General features: G+C 39.6%; 1 protein-coding gene across 1 annotated transcript in view; it reads left to right on the top strand.

Moving 5' to 3' along the window:
* Positions 1-18,284, top strand: part of heatr6 (HEAT repeat containing 6) — a 73,163-nt gene that overhangs the window by 5,655 nt on the left and 49,224 nt on the right. The window contains exons 2-4 of the mRNA XM_059973383.1: positions 10,389-10,496; positions 12,761-12,901; positions 15,468-15,583. Of these exons, the coding sequence (XP_059829366.1) occupies positions 10,389-10,496; positions 12,761-12,901; positions 15,468-15,583 (365 nt within the window). The remainder of the gene's footprint in view (positions 1-10,388; positions 10,497-12,760; positions 12,902-15,467; positions 15,584-18,284) is intronic.

Here is an 18,284-nt window from a genome sequence, read left to right as displayed (position 1 = left end):
TGGGATGAACAATTGTTGTAGTTCATCCATGCGATCTTTAAATGCTTGCCATTGCATATTCACTGTCAACCCTTTAAGTATCATTTGCCAGTCTCTTAGCTAATTCACGTCTCATACCTTCAAAGTTACCTTTCTTTAAGATCAGAACCTTTGTTTCTGAATTAACTATGCACTCTCCATCTTAATGAAGAATTCCACCATATTAAGGTCACTCTTACCCAAGGGGCCTCGCACGACAAGATTGCTAACTAACACTTCCTCATTGCTCAATACCCAATCTGGAGTGACCTGCTCTCTAGTTGGTTCCTCGACATGTTGGTTCAGAAAACCATCCCGCATCCTCAGCACCCTTACCAGGGATCATCTTCAATCAAGTTTATTGCAGGAATATTTGGTAGTTTTGAATATTTTAAGGATTTATTTAAATGATGACTATATTGTGCCATTGGCAGAATCTGTGAAATGGGGCTGTTGTACGGATGTATGATATGTGCGTCAAGCTGCAGAAGATCACAGTGAAATGACACTGGAAGGAGCCACCTTTGTTTATGTTTATTCTTTTAATCCTTCAGAAACAGCAAAGCTTTCCTGTACTGTACTCAATATTTCAGTAATATTTGATATAGATTGTTTGATTGAGCCATTGTTTGTTTACATAATTCATTATGGGTCATATGTAAGAAGTAATGGGATACATCATGCCACCACATCACGTCACCTCAGTAAAGCAAAGAATAGTAAGTAGATTGATATCCCTGGTTCTGGTGCCTTTTGCTTTGATTAGTTTTTGGAGTTACAAACTATATTTCCCTACTTCCATTTTGCACACCAGTCTGTTTTCCTCTTTCCTTTCTAATGTCTGCACTTCATCATTTCAGTCTGTTATTTTGATGTGCTCTTTCCTGAAGCTTTCTGTAACTCTTTGCTCTCCCACATGAACATATGGAATGTAAGTATGAACAGGTACATGGCTGCAATATTCAGTAAGTTCATTATAAGTATGGCACAATAGTATAATGCTATCACAAAGTACACTGCAGATGCTGTGGTCAAATCAAGACGTACAAAAAAGCTGAAGGGTTTCGACCCGAAACGTTGACTGCTTCTTTCAACGGATGCTGCCCGACCTGCTGAGTTCATCCAGCCTTTTTGTAAGTATAATGCTATTATAGTAAGATCGGGGTTCAATTCCCACCACCATCTCCCTGTGTCCATGTGCATTTCCTCCGGGTGCTCTGGCTTCCTCTCCCACATTCCAAAGATGTGTGGTTCGAGATAACGCACATAAAATACTGGAGGAACTCAGCAGGCCAGGCCACATCTATGGAAAAAAGTGAAGTTGACGTTTCAGGCTGAGACCCTTCAGCAGGACCGGAGGAAAAAACATGAGGAGTCAGAGTTAAAAGGTAAGGGGAGGGGAGGAAGAAACACAAGATGATAGGTGAAACCGGGAGGGGGAGGAGTGAAGTAAAGAGCTGGGAAGTTGATTGGTGAAAGAGATACAGGGCTGGAGAAGGGGGAATCTGACAGGGGAGGACAGAAGCCCATGGAAAAAAGAAAAAGGGGAAAGAGCACTACTGGGAGGCGATGGGGAGGCAAAGAGATAATGTGAGAGAGGGAAAAGGGGATGGGGAATAGAGAAAGGGGGGAGGCGTGGCAGCATTACCAGAAGTTTGAGGAATTGATTTTCATGCCATCAGGTTGGAGGATACCCAAATGGACTATAAGGTGTTGCTCCTCCAACCTGAGTGTGGCCTCATCACAACAGTAGAGTAGACCATGGATGGACATGTTGGAATGGGAATGGGAAGTGGAATTGAAATGGGTGGTCACTGGCAGATCCCACTTTTTCTGACGGATAGAGCGTTGGAGCTCCGTGAAGCAGTCTGCCAATCGATGTCAGGTCTCACTGATATACAGAAGGCCACACTGGGAGCACTGGATATATTAGATAACCCCAACAGACTCACAGTTTAAGTGTCACCTCACTTGACAGGATAGTTCAGGGCCCTTAATTGTGGTGAGAGAGGAGGTGTAGGGGCAAGTGTAGCACTTGTTCGACTTGCAAGGATAAGTGCCAAGAGAGAGATCAGTGGGGAGGGACGAATGGACAAAGGAATCGCATAGGGAGCAATCCCTGCAGAAAGCAGAAAGTATGGGTGGGGGAAGGGAAAGATATGGAGATAGCAGAAATTATGGAGAATTATGTGCTGAACTGGAGGCTGGTAGAGTGGTAGGTGAGAACAAGAGGAACCCTATCCCTGGTAGGGTGGCTGGAGGATGGCATGAGGGCAGACATGCAAAATGGAAAAGCTGTGGTTGAAGGCAGCGTTCAAGTTAGAGGAAGTGAAGCATTTCTTTAGTTCCAGAATGAAAAGCCTCCTCCTGAGAGCAGATGCAGCAGAGACCGAGGAATTGAGAGAAGGGGTTGACATTTTTACAAGTAACAGGGTGGGAAGAGGTATAGTCCAGGTAGCTCTGAGAGTCAGTGGGTTTGTAATAGACATCATGGGATAAGCTGTCTCCAGAGACAGAGACAGAGAAATCGAAAATGTGAAGGGAGATGTCAGAAATGGACCAGGTAAATTTGGGGCAGGGTGGAAGTTGGAGGCAAAGTTGAAGAAGTCGACGAGCTTGTTATAGGTGCAGGAAGCAGCACCACTGCAGTTGTCTGTTTGAGTTGGTGAGTTTTGGGCATCCTGTGTCAGCACCAGACGTATGGTGACACTTGCATCCCAGCCCAGTAGAATCCTCGCTGATTTATTATGATGTAAATGACACATTTTGCTGTTTCGATGTGTATGTGATAAATAAAGTTAACCTTCGTCTTAATCCTGTACTCCCAAGTCAACATTGCCACTGAATCTTCACACCCTCCACTTCCCTCATTGCTGAAAAAAATCTCAACCTTCAATACACTCAACAAAACAACACCCCCAGACCTCTCAAAATTCCAAGGATTTGCAGTTTTTTTCCTCTGATACTCAGAACAACTGATTACTTATCCAGAGATTATACCCCTAGTTGTAGACTTGTCAATAAAAAGGCAAGAAGCAATTAAATGGTAAAGATTTAAGAGAATGGTGGTTCATGAGTTGAAGAAAGTAAGTATGCAGAGTTGAAATGGCTCTTGACACTTATCATTGGGAAGGGTTAGTCATAACATGCTGCAGAGCAGCAGCTGTGTCCCGCACTAACTTTGTTTGCACAAAGGTGAGCATAATTAGCAGATTTTGTCTACTTGATCCTGCCCTTTCCTAGTCACCGCTAACTACAAGTTAGGCTCTTGGAGAATAATATTCTTATTTGTAACTGCTTGCATTTTCTGGATTACTCATGCAATGCTACTAAAATGTACATTGACCCGGGGTCAAATTATGTAATTTTGGAATAAGGACAAATAAAATAGCTGTTGACATTCCAGTCTATAGGCAGATCTCACTGGTGAAAAGTGATAGTGATGCACCATGAACTCAAATCTTTTCCTTCATCCTAACTGCAGGAGCATCATCTTATTTTTCTTTGTGATTAAGGTGAGAATATTATCCAGTGAATTAATCCTCAATTGGACAGATTCTACCCAGATGTTAAAACTGCAAATGGAAATGTGTAACTGGTGCAGACTCTTCTAGATACTGAATGTGGATATTTACCACTTGGAACTTTCATCATGTTTTGGTCTGCACTGATATGATGAAACATTGCAGTGTTATCACAGAGTGTGAAATGCTTCCTTTCCCAAATTACAGTAATAAGTAGTTTGATTTCTTAAAATGAACTATTTAATGTGTATTATTAGACATAAAATTCTTAATTTGTCTTGACAGGATTTGAGTTGCTGCCTTAAAATTATAGCCAGTCATTAAGGTCAGCATGGTAGTGTAGCAGTTACCATAACACTATTACAGAACCAGTGACCCGGGTTCAATTCTGCTGTAGTCAGTAAGGAGTTTGTATGTTCTCCCTATGACCAAGTGGGTTTCCTCTGGGTGCTCTGGTTTTTTCACACATTCCAAAGATGTATGGGTTAGTAGGTTAATTGCTCAAATGAGTGTAATATGGGGGGGAGGGGTGCTGTATCATTAAATAAATAATCAGATTATAATTGCAGAAATTACACATTGCTTTTTTCCCCTTTCAGATTAACATAAATGATTTATGTTTGCTGTAGTTTACCAGTTCTAAACAAAGATTTATTTTCCTTTCGTCCTTTTATCTAGTTAAAATACATATATGCATCACTGCATCTGATAAGAACCAAAAATAAAATGTTCATTGTAAACACAAGAAATTCTGCAGATACTGGAATCCCAGAGCAACACATACACAAAATGCTTGTGGAACTCAGCAGGTCAGGCAGCATCTATGGAAATGAATAACCAATCAACTTTTTGGACCAAGCCCCTTTATCAGGACTGGAAAGGAAGGTGGAAGAAAACAAAGTAAGTAGGTGGGGGGGAGGGGAAAGGAGTGATAGGTGAAGCCAGGTAGGTGGGGGGGAATGGGAATGAAGCTGGGAGGTGATATGTGGAAAAGGTAAAGGGCTAGAGAAGAAGGAGTCTAATAGGAGAGGAGAATTCCCTTTGGAAGAACATAGAATTGCCCTAGGGTGTCAGAAATCATTTATTTATTCCTGCTGGCTAGGAGTTCCATGGCAAGTTCTTTTTTGGTCTCTAGCTCCTGTGATTTTATTCTGTTCCATTAGTGAGCATGGCAAATTTGGAGTCCTGACTAAGGGTCTCGGCCCAAAACGTTGACAGTGCTTCTCCTTATAGATGCTGACTGGCCTGCTGTGTTCCACCAGCATTTTATTTGTGATGTTTGAATTTCCAGCATCTGCAGATTTCCTCGTGTTTGTAAATTTGGAGTATATGGCTAACTTGCTACGGTTCCAAATAATTGAATAAATTATCTTAACTTCTCAGATTTACTGCATTGCTGAGTACCTTCTGATGTTTTGTTTCAGAAATCGGGTGTAAAGTTAAGATACTATAGAGTTTAATGTCTTGTTCTTACTGCAGTGAGAAGTTTACTCATTTCTACTGACCCCATGGGTTATCTTTTAAATATCACTGAGTCAGTGGGATGCCAGATCTTGTGTAGTTTATGATAATGTTCTGTTATTGTTGGCTTATATGATTAATTCAGCTTACAAGTGTAGAAGCTAAGTTAGATTCTTTAGAGAAAATCTAGCGGTTGGCTCACATTAATGTCCTAAGTTTCAGCTCTGCAGACATTGCAAATTTCTGCAAAAAATACAGGTCCATTTTCTTTGCTAATAATTCGTATACATCAGTGTGATCAAATACAGCCATGGAGGAATGAGCTTACTTATTTTTCAGACTACTGATTTATTGCATTCCCCTTGGCATGATGAAGGTGCTGATTCAGGGCCTTGTATATTCTATCTGACTGCTATTTTTCATATGGGAATCTGTAAATTTGGTGCCAATTGGCTGCTTGTTTGTTGACCAGCAGAGGCACACTAAATGGCCATCAGGGGTACATTTTTTTTTCATTCTATTCTAGAAAGTCTAGGTTGAACAGTTGTATTTTTATTCCTGCTCCAGGTTAGATGAGACCATAAGTTCTTAAGACATAGGAGCAGAATTAGACCAGTCAGCCCAGTGAGTATGTTCTGCCACTTCATCATGGATGATAATTTCCCTCTCAACTCCATTCTCCTGCCTTTTACTTTACTTTTCCCCATAACCTTTCACAGTCTGACTAATCAAGAGCCTATCATACTCCGTTTTAAATGCACCCAGTGTCTTGGCCTCCACAGCTGCCCGTGGTAACAAATTCCACAGATTTATCACTCTGGCTAAAGAAATTCCTCCTCATTTCTGTTCTAAATGGACGTCTCTTTATTTTGAGGCTGTGCACTCTGATCCTAGACTCCCCCACCATAGGAAGCATCCTCCTCATACCCACTCTATCTCGGCCTTTCAGCATCCGATAGGTTTCAATGAGATCCCCTCTCATTCTTCTAAATTCCAGTAAGTACAAGTTCAGAGTCTTCAGTCATTGCTCATATGATAACCCTTTCATTCATGGAGTTGAACTTCCTCTGAACCCTCTCTGAAATAAGGGGCCCAAAGCTACTCCTTGGTGTAAAGCAGAACTTTGTTCTTGATTCTTCATGTTCTACTTCCCTCAGTTCTATATGGAGTCAAGAATAAACGGGGTTTACATTTTCAGGTCAAAGTCCCTCCAACCAGTTTCTCTTTTCACAAATACTGCCAGACTTGTTGAGATTTTTCAGTGTTTTCTGTTTTTATATCAGATTATTGTATCTACTCATTTACACTAATCCTGTGTTATCCAATTTTTATTCTTTCCATATTCTCAGTAACAATCTACGAATTCTACCACTCATCTCTGCATCGGGGCAACTTACAATGGCTGCTTTTCTTACTGTTTTTCCACTTTTCTTGCATCCAGTGCTTTCCTCATTTCACACAGCATCTTGTCAGTAGATTAGATCAGTGACCCCCCCCCCCCCCCCCACCCCAACCACCGGGAGAGAAAGCCTGGTGTACTTTTTTTGATCTTGTTATTTCGGTTCTTTTCTAGATTGTAGCTCCTGCTTAGCCTTTCCCATAAATGTCATTATCCAGAGCTTCTGGAATTATATTGTGAAACATACACTCTTTTATAGCTTGACTGTGCAAACTTGCCTATAGAGTTGCAGGAACATAAACAATTAGTGGCTTCAAAAGGGAAGAGAATAATTTGCATTGCTACAGGAAAAGAATGGAGAAACAGAAGGGATTGTTGTATGAGGATTTGGCTTAGATTGATGGATTGAATGGACTCACAACTTTTTCATGAAAAATCATATGATTCGAATTGAAATGTTCCCACAACGAATGATCTCACTTTAAGGAGACTTTATCTTTTTAATTTTCATGCTCTTGTTATTTATCACTAAATTATTTACACTTGCATTTGCACAGTTTGTTGTCTTCTATGCTCTACTTGATCTTTCATTGATCCTGTTATAGTTACTATTCTATAGGTTTGCTGAGTAAGCTTGAAGGAAACGAATCTCAGGGTTGTATGTAGTGACATGTATGTACTCTGATAAAATTTACTTTGAACCTTCACCACTAGCCTGACAACATAATTTCTTTTCATCTTAGGATGTTTTTTTGATTCAGAGTAATTTTTTGATTATGTTGTTATAAATTGTTTAAGGACACTTTTCTAAATTAAAGGTATAGTTTGTTGTTTTCATGAAACACTTTTTTAGCAGTAACTTGGTTACACTTCCATGGCTTTAATATTTGGTGGATCTTATCCTGTTGTTATCTGCACCTGAAGTGCAGCCTTGATGTTGTCATTTCAATAAAGCCTCCTGAGATCTTGCACGATAACCAGTCACTGGAGATTTTGCTGCAGTTGACATCCAATCCTAGTGTTTCAATGAGAGAGTGTGCATTTGTCCTTGGGAAGAGGATGAGGAAATAGGCTTGCATTCACTGATGTTTAATTTTTGCTCTTATCTTTCCGAAATATATTTTGTGAACTTCATTGATATAAGATGGGAAATTTGCTCTCCTTAATTCTCAAGGTTTTATTATGGAGCTAGATGGTTAGGTTATAACAAGGGTACTTTGGAGCTAGCCCACAATACAATGTTATTTTCATTCTATCTTTGTCTTCAGATTTGGTTTTTACTTAGAATCTGTAAGAAGTAAAACTGTAATCAGGCATAGGCATTTGCATTTGCACTGGGTAATTGGTGCAATCTATACCATACCATTCTGATATAACATACAAGCTAGCTGTCGCTTGGACTCAGAATCGAGAAGCAGGTGCTACATAACTAATAGCCTAGCAATTGTGGAAAATCTATTGTGCATACCCAAATAAACACGCAGTACTGAAAACATTGTTTCCTGGTAGGGTGATTGCCTTGAACTTGTGTTAAGACCTGTATGATGCTTTTCTGCACTGTAAGCTACATACAATTGTATTGAAATATATCTATTGGGAGTTGTTTGGTTTGAACTATTCTCAATGTACTTTCTCCTATTACAAACAATATCTGATTGGGTGCATAGCCCATCATTGAAATTTCATCTGTATAGAAAGTTAGAGGGCAGTGCTAATGGAAGACGATATGGTTGGTTAAGTGCCAATATCACAGCAGCCAAAACAGCAGGTTTTGAATAGAGTTAAGCTGAGAAGAGACCAATACCTTAATTATTAAATTAATCTTGAGACACTTCAACCACATATGTGCCAAATCAGCAGTGTATAGAGCAGGTATTGTTGGGAACAAGAATGCTTTTACGAGGCATTTGGTAATGTGGAAAGATGGTTAGCTGAAATCTTTGTACTTCTGTTTAATGTTGAAAATACCAGCTGCACAGTTAATCTATTCACTAGATCAATAATACAACAACAAACTGTTTCCCAAAATTGCCTCACAGCCTCAAAATTGACGGGCGACCTTTTAGAACAGAAGTAAGGAGGATTTTTTTCAGCCAGAGAGTGGTCTACCATTGGTAGAATGGTAGAATGCTCTACCATTCCACAGATTGGCAGCACGATATTAATACGCAGTAGCCTCTCCGGACTCTGGATTTGGGGATTACCAAACGTTATGTGGATTTTCTGGTGTAGTCTGTTTTGTCAGGTGATTTTGTGATATCATTCTGGAGAACATTTTCTTATTTTTTAACTGCATTGCATTTGTGGTTTCTAAATGACAATAAACTGGAACTGAACTGAATTGAACATAGAATGCAGTTGAGTCCAAGTCCGTTTAAAGTCCGTATTTAAACTGGAAGTTGATAGATTCCTGATTGGTTGGGGCATCAAGGGGTATGGTGAGAGGGCAGGAATATGGAGTTGAATGGGATCTGGGATCAGCCATGATGAAAGGGTGGAGCAGACTCGATGGGCTGAATGGCCTAACTCTGCTCCTATGGTCTTATGGTCTTAAGATAGTGGACAAAGGCTAAGATTTAATTTCTAAAACACAGCATATAAAGTTCTTTGTAAAAATTATAAAATGTTTCTTTGTTCAAGAGTGTCACTTGAACGTTCAAAACATTTGGTGTTTTTATTTCAGATTTCCAGCATCTGCAGCTTTTTATTTTGTTTTCCAATTCTTCCTAAGAGATTGTTAGTTAAATTGAAACCTTGTGGAATCAAATCCAACTATTGATCTGGTCCAAGAATTGGAACGATCAGGTATTTGTATTGAGAGAATACGCCAAGCGGAGTTCCACAGGGATCTTTAGTAGGTGTGTTCATTAATGACTTGGATCAGAATCGGTTTATTATTACCGGCATAAGCTGTGAAATTTGTTGTTCTGCGGCAGCAGTACAGTGCAAGTCATAAAAGTTGCCTTGTTACAAAACATAAATAAATAATGGGAAAGAGGAATAGCAGGGTATTTTCATGCATTTTAAAACCAAAATTGATGACAGCACAGTGATAAGCAATATTGTAAGTGTTGATTCATATTGATTGTATTGAATTATGGAAATAAGGTACAGTATAAGAATTAAGTAGCATTTTCTTTTTTATGTTACTAATACATTTGTGCATGTATTTCTCTTTAAATTAGAGTACATATTGTATAGTATAAAGGAGCAAATGCTGTCAGGCCTGCAGGAGTATGTAATGTACAACATATATCAGCATTTTTGTCCAAAGCCTTTGTTCTGTTGTTTGCCCCCTGGAGGATGTCAACCTGAAAATGTAAAATCAACTTCAATGCAAATGGATTTGTTTTTGTATTAAGGTCCTTGAATCAGTCTGCATTGAAATGTGGTTAGGGTATTGTGCTTATACTCCTGGGAAAAAAAGTGATCGTATCCTGCATTTAAAAACAACTCCTGGTAGAGAAGTGATCATAAGCCTGCATGTTGATGCAAATCTCCACCTTTACAGAAGCGCACAGCTCAGGGCATTGAGAAAGCCAACCGTATATTCAAAGACTCAGTAGAATTTAGGTCGCCAGTACTGCAAGCTGAGCAGAAGCCAGACGATTTTACATTCTAAATGTCATTGCACTGCAAGAGCTGCAAGTCAAAGTAGGTGATTAAGAAGACAGTTTCTAACAGTGCATAAAATGGCAGCTAATATGGAAGAGACAAACTGGAAAACTATAGTTTGGATTTTGACATAAGGGTTCCAGCTGATGAAACGTGTATGTGTCAAATCTCTTGATATACTGACAACTCAATGTAATATGTAGCAGTGAGAAGTTCCTCAGTGTAAGTTTAATGTACTGGACCAATGACATTCTCATGGATTTTTGAGTTGGCAGATGTACAAATTACAAGTGACCTATCAGCAATGTGAATAGATTAAGTTAAAAGTTATCTGCCCTAAGGAATCTCATTAATTTGCCTTTCACTTGCAGGATGTGTGTTCCTTACTTGTCCAAGCTTGTCGACTTGTTCAGTTAAACCAGGAACACCTCGTGAGCAAAATGTGCCAACTAATCCATCATTTGCTCAACCGTTTGCAGGTATGAACTTCCATAATGTTCTATGCACTTTAAACAGCTCTGTTATTCAGTTAGTTGGAACTGGGGCCTTGCTTATGGTAAGTAGTTGATTGCACTTCTCAATGACATTGTTAAACTAACTGAAAAAGTTGATTTGTTTGTGTTTTGGTAAAAGTTAATATGAGTCAAGAATGAAATTCATCTAGATGCAGAGTCAAAACAGATTGTTGGATTCAGGACGTAGATAAGACATGATTTCCTTTGTATGGTAAAACAACAAAAAGTGGTTTGAGTGGTCTGTTTCTGTTCCTGTGATATTGTGTTGATGCTCTGATAGTTAACCGATGCACAGCATATTGAGCAAAGCTGGCTTTATTGAATGCCTTGATCCTTTAAAAGTGGCAGAGGGGGGTTTTATGATGGGTCACTGGATTCGGGGAACTACCAATTAGGAGTTTGCTCCAATTAATACTCCTGGAAATATTTGAGTATTATTGTTGGGTATAATTTGAGGGTGGTCTTCCTGGGACTTTGAATAGCAGTGACAATGTAGAAGGTTACATTGCAGATTATCTGTAGCACATTTAATGCTATCACCATAGAGATGGTCTGTGATTTACAGTAAAGACTGAGGAATCCTGAGCTTTGAAATCTTAAAAGGAAGTCATGTGGGGAGAATCAAGGAATGTTAAGGCAAAGGTATGTCAGAACACCACCTCAAAACACAAGGGCATTGCTTCTTCATTTCCAACTTGGAGTATTAAGATTAACGTAAATAGAATCTGTAAATGAAGGTGACCTACTGGCGTAATTGTACATTTAGGCTTGTGTTTCCATCAGATAATGAGGAGCTGTGATAAAATAAATCAGGAGTGGGAAATCATTGCATCTCTTCAGAAAAGCATTGACCACAAGAGGAGTGGGCTGTTCATCCCCCTGAGTGTGTTCCGCCAGGCAATAGGATCATTTTGTATCCTGTAACCTGGGATCAACAAAAATCTATCAATTTCAGAGTTTTGTGGGGAGCAAAATTCCTGATATCCATTTTGCTCCTGAATAGCTAAGCTCAAATTTTATTTTTTAGTTGCGTATTATTTTAAAATTCTTCCACCAGAATGAGTGGTTTCTCTCTATCTGCCCTTTGAAATCCTTTGATTATTGTAAAGGCTTTAAAGAGATGACTCTTTAAACTTCTGTACTGAAGGGAACACATGTTTTGAATATGCAATCACTCCTTACAATTTAACCCATTTAGCCATTGTATCGCTCTGGTGATTCTGCACTGCTTTCCCCTCTATGGCTTGTGCATGCTCCCTAAGGTTGTGGTACCTAGTAGTTCTCCAAATGTGGTTGAACATCAGTTTTCCATTTCTGTAGCATAGCTTTCATCTTAAATTGTGGAGCAGCATCAACTTTTTTAATGTACCTGTACATCTGCTCGTAATGAATTCTATGCATGAACCCCACAATCTTTCTGCTGTTCAGCAGTTTCAAGCCTTTTGCAATTATAAGCTACACTGATCCATCATCCGGTCTCCAGTGGATGACCTCAAACTTTTCCATATTAGGTTCTATTGGCCATAGTTTCACTTGTTCCATCAATATCCTTTGTGTCCTTGTACTTTGATGTGCACTTCTTATAGTGACAGCTGACTTAGATGTAGAGTTATATATTAAAAAAATTGAAAATTTGAATTGCCTCTAAATTTGTTGATGAATGCATTCTTTATATTCTGCCACATGGAGTGCAAACTACTTTACTCTATTCTTCACTTTCTAGCTCTTAATCTGCTCTCAGCTAGTGTTGTTAGGTTACCACCACTCCCATATGCTCTCAGTTTTGTGACCAGCTCTTGTATGTCTCCTGAAAGTTCATTTAAAAACACCCATCCACTTTTTCCTTGGCTACCACAATAGTAAACACCTCAAAAATACAAAAATAAGTATGTTATTTGGATGTAACTTCCCTTTACAACTCAAAATTGGCTGCCTATCATTTTGTTTGACCAAGTGATAATAATAACAAGAGGATAGCAAATCAAGGTGTTTCCCAAATGAGAACCAGAAATCAAGTAATTTGTCCGGTGTTAGTTGTTAAGATAGTTAATATTGTTCAAAAAAAAAGAAGGAATTATGACATTTAATAGATGTAAAAAGTAAATAAGATTTTTAAATGTTTCTCTAGGGGAGGAATTAGTCTATAACCAGTCATTCTGCTTTCTGGGCTGTTAGAGAAATGTTAGTTAAGATGCTTGGAGAACTTTTGCTGTTTGTTATTTTCTAAGGTAACAGTTGATGAACAGAGTTTGGAACTTTTACTCTCATACTGCATCCGAGCCCTGCAGCAATGCAATTCTTGGACTCATGTCGAAATACTGCAGGCCATAGCTGCTCTCGTCTATGGTAATGGACCGCGGTGCCAAAAGGTATGTTCATATTTTTAGAAACAAAGATATGCTGCACATCTCCTATTAAGATTAAGGTATTGTAAAAGATAGCCACCTCTAGATGTGTTAAATGAGTTACAAAACTATAGATGAGATTTGGAGAAATTGCCTTACACAATAAAACATCATGATTTAGAATGTATTACCTGAAAGGGTGGTGGAAACCGATTCATTTGAGAAAAGGAAAATAAAGTGTAGAAGGATTCTATTAAGGAGCTGACACAAGGGTACTTAGCAGAGAAGGGAAATAAAAGAAATTCCCCTTTTTCTCAGTATCTTTGCCTCCACTGCATCTGTTTCTAGGATGTGGCTTTCCATTCCAGGACATCAGAGATGTCCTCTTTCTTTAAAGGATGGGGTTTCCCTCCCTCTGCTATTAATGTTGCTCTCACCTGCATCTTCTCCCATTTCCTGTACATCTGCACTCACCCCATCTTTCTGCTGCCTTAATAATGATAGAGTCCCCTTTGTCCTTTCCTACCACCCCATCAACCTCTGCATCCAACACATTATCCTCCATAACTTCTACCAAATCCAAAGGCACCCTACCACTAAACACAACTTCAACAGCTCCGGCTCTCTTCAGAGATCACTCCCTCATTAATTCCCTTGTCCATTCATCCCTCCCCACTAATCTCCCTCCAGGCACTTATCTCTGTAAGCAGCCTAAGTACTACACCTGCCCATACACCTCCTCTCTCATCTCCATTTAGGGCCCCGAACAGTTCTTCCAGGTGAGGCAATATTTCACCTGCGAACCTGTTGGGGTCGTGTGTTGTGGCCAGTGCTCCCAATGCAGCCTCCTCTACATCGGTGAGACCTGTTGTAAATTGGGGGACTGCTTTGCTGAGCACCTCCACACCATCCACTACAAACAGGACTTCCTGGTGGGCAAACATTTTAATTCTGATTCCCATTTCCTTTCCAATGTGTCGATCCTTGGCCTCCTCCGTGTGCCAAGGATCCAACCTCCAACCTGATGGCATGAATATCGATTTCTCCTTCTGGTGAACAAATTTTACTCCACCCCCCACCCCACCATTCCCCACTCTGACCTTTCACTTCTTCTCACCTGCTTATCACTTCCCCCTGGGTCCCCTCCTCCGTCCCATTCTCCCCTTTGATTAGCTTCTTTCTTTTCCAGGCCTTGACCTTTCCCACCCACCTGGCTTCACCTATCACCTTTCAGCTAGCCTCTTTCTCCCTCACCCAGCTTTTCATTGTGGCATCTCCCCCCTTCCTTCTCACTCTTGAAGAAGGGTCTCAGTCTGAAACATTGATTGTTTACTCCTTTCCATAGATGCTGTCTGACCTGCTGAGTGTGTGTGTGTGTGTGTTGCTTTGGATTTCCAGAATTTGCACTTTCTTGTGTTTGAAATAAAGAAATTTGTTTCAGTTAAAAAAAACTGCTGAGTTCATCTGCTCATGTTAATCAATGTCATCAAATTCCTGTTCAACCAGTTTTCAAGGCTAACATTTGAAAAGCTGCAGTAATGTAGATACTGGTTTTAGGAAGCACATTTGTTGGTGTCAAGAGACATCAGATTACTTTTTCAGCTGTAGATAATCGATTGGAACTTGTCAAAAATGAACAAAGATGCCCAGAAATTTTTGGATCTGGTCAAAGCGTTGGCCTGCTGTTGTGCTCCCATGGTGATGCCAGATCCAGGGAAATGTAATTGAAAGCGTAGATTCCTTGGATCCGATTAGGATCATAATTGCATTTTCCTCTGATGAGCAGAGCCATAATATTAGATTAGAGAGGTTCTCCTTACAGAGAAAAAAGATGGAGAGCATTAGCCAGCATTTCAAGGATGAGAATGAAGAGGTAGAGTAGTTCTGAAACTTATTGCCTGTAAGGGTGATGCAAACCGAATCAATCAGGTCTTTTGAAGGGAAATGGATAGGTACTTGAGTAAGAATAATTTGCAGGTCATAGGACAAGTGTGGGACTACAAGACTGACTGGTTCTACTGGGTGTTACAAAGGCTAGATGGGATGAAAGGCTTCCTTCTTTGCCATTATCAAAGAACCATTTATGTAGAGATGCAATGTAGGATTTTTCAGCAGCCAAATTCTGCTCAGCCCCAGAGTGATCCTGATGGCACTTACAGGGATGCTCAAATGTTTTATCAAATTTATTCCCAGGACTATTACTGAGACATGAAAAAGGCAAGTAAGAAAGGACTGTGCTAAATTTTAGTTTGGGATCCCTTTAGAATTGCTGTGCCACATACAGCTGAATGAAAAAGCTTAACATTTTAAAAAATATTAGTAACAGATTTTTAAATTCTGTTTTAGTAAAATGCTGATGGTTTGCTTATGGAATCACAAACAACTCTCTTCCCCCTCCTGCTATTCTTCCTGTGGCAGATTTACACGCACTCTTCTGATCTTGCAAATACTGAGAAGACTGCTGTATTTTCCAGTTTTTTAATTGATTACCTGTGAAGCAATGTACAGCATTCATTTGCCTTGAAGACTTTTATTAGTTAAGGATAGTGATAAATGTGAGATGTAATTTCATTTTTGCATTTCTTTCCAGTTTCTGCCAGACCTGCTTGGAAAAAATGGAATCTTACTGCAGCTTAGTGCACCGGCGGAGTCTGATGTGGACCTACGGAGGGCAGCTGTGTACTGCATGGCTAATCTCTGTCTGAGGTAGACCATCCCATCACTTTGCATAATAACTTACACCAAATCTTTCAATCCTGTTCTTTTCGCTCCTCACTGGCTAGTGCTATTTCCAATGACGGATGAACAGAAAGAGAGCTAGAATTTCAGGGAGTTCTGTGATAATTTTCTTCATACCTTCTTCATTGTTGACTAGTGGGACATGCATAAACAGCATAACAAAATGGCCTGTTTACATGCATTGCTCTAGTCTGTCAAAGTGCAATGCTTCATCAAATGGTCTAGTTGGAGAATTGTTTGAACAACTAAACTTTAGAAGTTACAAACTTATTTATCCGAGTCTTGCACGTCAAGTGCTATGGTCAGGAATTTTTGCTGCCCAGGAATTCTCCATGCCTGTATTTCCCTGGTTCACATGTGAGCACTCTGCCATGCACATTCGGTGTTTCACAGAGTTTAGAAGTACAGTGTTGGAAAGTGTGGTCATGCACTTTGGTGGAAGAAATAAACAGGCAGACTATTATCTAGATGGGTAGAGAATTCAAAATGCAAAGGTGCAAAGGGACTTGGGAGTCCTTGTGCAGGATACCCTAAAGGTTAACCTTCAGGTTGAGTCGCTGGCGAAGAAGGCAAATGCAATGTTGGCATTCATTTCTAGAGGTATAGAATATAAGAACAGGGATGTGATGCTGAGGCTCTGTAAGACACTCATGAGACCACAATTTGTGTGCAGTTTTGGGCTCCTTATTTTAGAAAGGATATACTGACAGTGGAGACGGTTCAGAGAAGATTCAAGAAAATGATTGCAGGAGTGAAAGGGTTACTGTATGAGGAACATCTGGCAGCTCTTGAGCTGTATTCCCTGAAGTTCAGGAGAATGAGGGGGATCTCAAAGAAACATTCCGAATGTTAAAAAGCCTGAACAGATTAGATATGGCAAAGTTATTTCCCATGGTAGGGGAGTCTAGGACAAGAGGGCACGACTTCAGGATTGAAGGACGTCCATTTAGAACAGAGATGCAGAGAAATTCCTTCAGTCAGAGGGTGGTAAATCTGTGGAATTTGTTGCCATGAGTGGCTGTGGAAGCCAAGTATTTAAGGCAGAGATAGATATGTTCTTGATTAGCCAGGGCATCAAAGGGTATGGTGAGAAGGCAGGGGAGTGGGGATGACTGGAAGAATTGGATCAGCTCATGATTGAATGGCAGAGCAGACTTGATGGGCCAAATGGCCTACTTCTGCTCCTATATTTTATGGTCTTACGGTCTTAAAACACTGCGGGTCCTACAATGCACTGAAATAACCTGGTCCTCGAAATGTCCCTGAAAAATTTGTCACTTGCTAAGGACTTGCCCCAAGCTTTGCTAGCTGTAAAAGCTTGGAGGAATCTTTAGTAGTTTCTTTTGCCTCTGGCATGGAGATTTGTCAAACATATTAAAATTATAGTAAATAATTATATTTCTTTAAAAATCTATTAACTGTTTTTGACAAGGTAATTGATGTCAAATAAAACATAGAGTACTTAAATAATTAATATCTAAACAAAACACACAATTTTTTTGAAAATAGAAACTTGCTTAAACCTTGGCATCTGTAGGCCTATAATCCTCAGTGAAATTATTGGGTCTTGGTTCTTGCAGGATCTGAGAGGTGATTTTCATGAGCAGACATGTGGAAATCTTAGACTTGCTGCCATGCAAAGAGATGAACAGCACTGCCAACATCTGTTGGTGAAATCTGGCTTATTGTCTCTCAAAATTGATATTCCTTGTAAAAACTATATGACTGGGAATTTAATATTTCATTTTCTTCCCTATGACCATCTCATAATGCTCGATTTTGTGGTTAATGGACAGTGTGCAGAACTGCTGTTTTGTACTTGATTCATTCAGGGGATATAGCTGGTAAGTTGAGCATTTACTGCCTACCCAAAATGCTCTTGAAAAGTCAGTGGTAAGCTATTATCCAGCAGAGAAGCAGTGAAATCAATTTTGGAATAGTGATCATAGTATCATAAGGTTAAAAATAGAGATGGAAATGGATATGGACCACTCTGAGATAAAACTAATCAACTGGAGAAGGGGCAGACTTAACATCTGGCCCGGGAAAATTGAATTAAACATTGGTAGGTAAAATTGTAACTAGACCAAGCTAGACTTTCAGGAAGAGATAGTTTAAATGCAATATAGGTATTTTCCTTGAGGAAGAAAGATAGCACAGTAAGAATGTTCCTGGATGACTGGAGAGAAAGAATAAAACAAAGCAGATAAATAAACATAGGACAGTTATTGGGTTGAATCCATCTAAAGATCAGAGAGTTGTAAAATTGGTCAGCTTCATCATGGGCAGGAGCCTACTAAGTATTCAGGATGTCTTCAAAGAGCAGTGCCTCAGAAAGGCGGTGTCCATCATTAAGGAATTCCACCAACCAGGACATACTGCTACTGTCAGGAAAAAGGTATAGAAACCTTTCTCTTTATTAACATGTATTGCATTGTACTGCTGCCTCAAAGTTAACAAACTTCACAACATGTACCAGTGATATTAAACCTGATTCTGATTCTAATTCTAAAGGAGATGCAATAAAAGAGAAGAAGGTTGAAAAGAGAGGATGTAATAAAATAGTGATAGCATAAATGGCAGTTCAGAAATCTGCCCAGTCTGTCATGGGTAAAACCCTTCCCACCATTGAGCACATCTACAAGAAACAGTGTCGTATCACATTCAG

The sequence above is a fragment of the Hypanus sabinus genome, chromosome 6 (genome assembly GCF_030144855.1).
Source record: "Hypanus sabinus isolate sHypSab1 chromosome 6, sHypSab1.hap1, whole genome shotgun sequence".
NCBI lineage: Eukaryota > Metazoa > Chordata > Chondrichthyes > Myliobatiformes > Dasyatidae > Hypanus > Hypanus sabinus.
This window is presented reverse-complemented; position numbering and strand designations above follow the sequence as displayed.